This window comes from Oryx dammah, unplaced genomic scaffold, assembly GCF_014754425.2.
Source record: "Oryx dammah isolate SB20612 unplaced genomic scaffold, SCBI_Odam_1.1 HiC_scaffold_17, whole genome shotgun sequence".
NCBI classification, from domain to species: domain Eukaryota; kingdom Metazoa; phylum Chordata; class Mammalia; order Artiodactyla; family Bovidae; genus Oryx; species Oryx dammah.
This window is the reverse complement of record NW_024070201.1, coordinates 48,190,263-48,192,140: the sequence shown is the minus strand read 5'-3', so window position 1 is coordinate 48,192,140 and position 1,878 is coordinate 48,190,263. Positions and strand designations below refer to the sequence as shown.

General features: G+C 40.7%; 1 protein-coding gene across 1 annotated transcript; it reads right to left on the bottom strand.

The window, feature by feature from the left end:
* Positions 1-437: 437 nt before the first annotated feature.
* LOC120875938 (olfactory receptor 51F2-like) lies at positions 438-1,382 on the bottom strand. The gene has a single exon (XM_040257683.1). It carries the CDS (start codon positions 1,380-1,382, stop codon positions 438-440), a length of 945 nt encoding a protein of 314 aa, XP_040113617.1.
* Between the last annotated feature and the right edge of the window lie 496 nt (positions 1,383-1,878).

The window sequence follows — 1,878 nt, the reverse complement described above, 5'->3', positions numbered from 1 at the left end:
TACTTTTGAACTCTGATGCTGGAGAAGACTCTTGCAAGTCTCTTGGACTGCAAGGAGATCCAACCAGTCCATCCTAAATGAGACCAGTCCTGGGCATTCAATGGAAAGACTGATGCTGGGGCTGAAACTCCAATACTTTGGCCATCTCATACAAACAGTTGACTCATTGGAAAAGACCCTGATGCTGGAAGGGACTGGGTCCAGGATGAGAAGGGGATGACAGAGGATGAGATGGCTGGATGTCATCATTGACTCGATGCACATGAGTTTGGGTGAACTCTGGGAGTTGTTGATGGACAGGAATGCCTGGCGTGCATGATTCATGGGGTCACAAAGAGTCGGACATGACTGACTGACTGAACTGAACTTAATTGATAACTCCAATTTGTGATAAATCTTCACTGACTTTGAAATAGATATTTATGATAGCAGAATTGTTAAAAATGAGTTCCCTTGAAATGTAAAAGTTTGAGCATAGCTTTTTGAATTGGCTTTGTTTTTACACTATAGATGATGGGATTCACCACAGGAGGGATGAGCAAGTATATATTAGCAATGAGTGTGGGCACATAAGATGGAGCGTGTTTTCCAAATCTGTGAACAAAAGACAGGCTGATCAAAGGGGTGTAGAATATGGCCACAGCAGTGATATGAGAAATGCAGGTGCTGAAGGCCTTCTTCCTCTCCTCTGAGGATGCAATGTTGAGAACCGAGCGAATGATCAAGACATAGGAAAGCAGGATAAAGACAGAGTCCACCCCAGCAGTAGAGATAATTGCAGTTAGTCCAAATACACTATTGATCTTTGTATCTGAACACGAGAGCTTCATCACATCAGGGTGGAAGCAGTAGGAGTGGTGGAGCACATGATTATGGCAGAATGATAGATGTTTAAGAAGCAGGACTAGTGGTGTCAGAATGACTGTCCCCCTGGTGATGACTGCTAGACCTATCTGTGCAATCCTTGTGTGCGTTAGAATGGTAGCATATCTCAGGGGGTTAGAAATGGCCACAAAACGGTCAAAGGCCATAGCCAGGAGCACTGAAGATTCCATGAAAGTGAAGAGGTGAATGAAGAACATCTGTGATAAGCAAGCATTGAAGCTGATTTCCCGGGCATTGACCCAGAAGATTCTCAGTACTGTCACCAGTGTTGAGATGCATAAGCCAATGTCGGTGGTGGACAACATGGACAGGAAGTAGTACATGGGCTCGTGGAGGCTTGGCTCAGTGAGGACTATGAACAGGATCAAAGTATTTCCAGAAAGAGCAGTCAAATAAAGGCAGCAGAATGGGATGGATATCCAAGTGTGGGCCCATTCAAGTCCAGGGATGCCAGTCAAGAGGAAAGTTGGCAAAGTGGAGTTACGGAAAATTGGCATTGATGTATGCAAGAGTGGAATTCTCTTGTTTGATCTTGACTTTCTAAATTTAAAATTTATTTTTAGTTTAAGTTTACTATAAATTTAGTAAAGTTCACAAAACTTCAGAGTACAGCTAAGTCTGGCATCTATATATACCTATGTAACCACTTCCATGATCAACTGATACATCCTTACCACCAACTCAGAAGGCTTCCTAATGCTTCATCCTTACAATATCTTCTCCTGTAGTGACCATTGTTCTGACTTCTAGTACTACAATTACTTCTCTCTGTTCTTGATCTTGATATAATAGAATCATGTAGTATATACTAATTGCATCTTGCTTCTTCCACCAATATTATGTCTGTGAAGTTCATCACTGAAATAAGATATTGAGTTCAATTTAATTTCAATTTACTTAGCTAAATCTATTTGATGTTTATCACTTATTATCTTATACTCTTACCAATATTTTTATTATATATTTTATTCTTCAACTGGATTGTAAACTTCT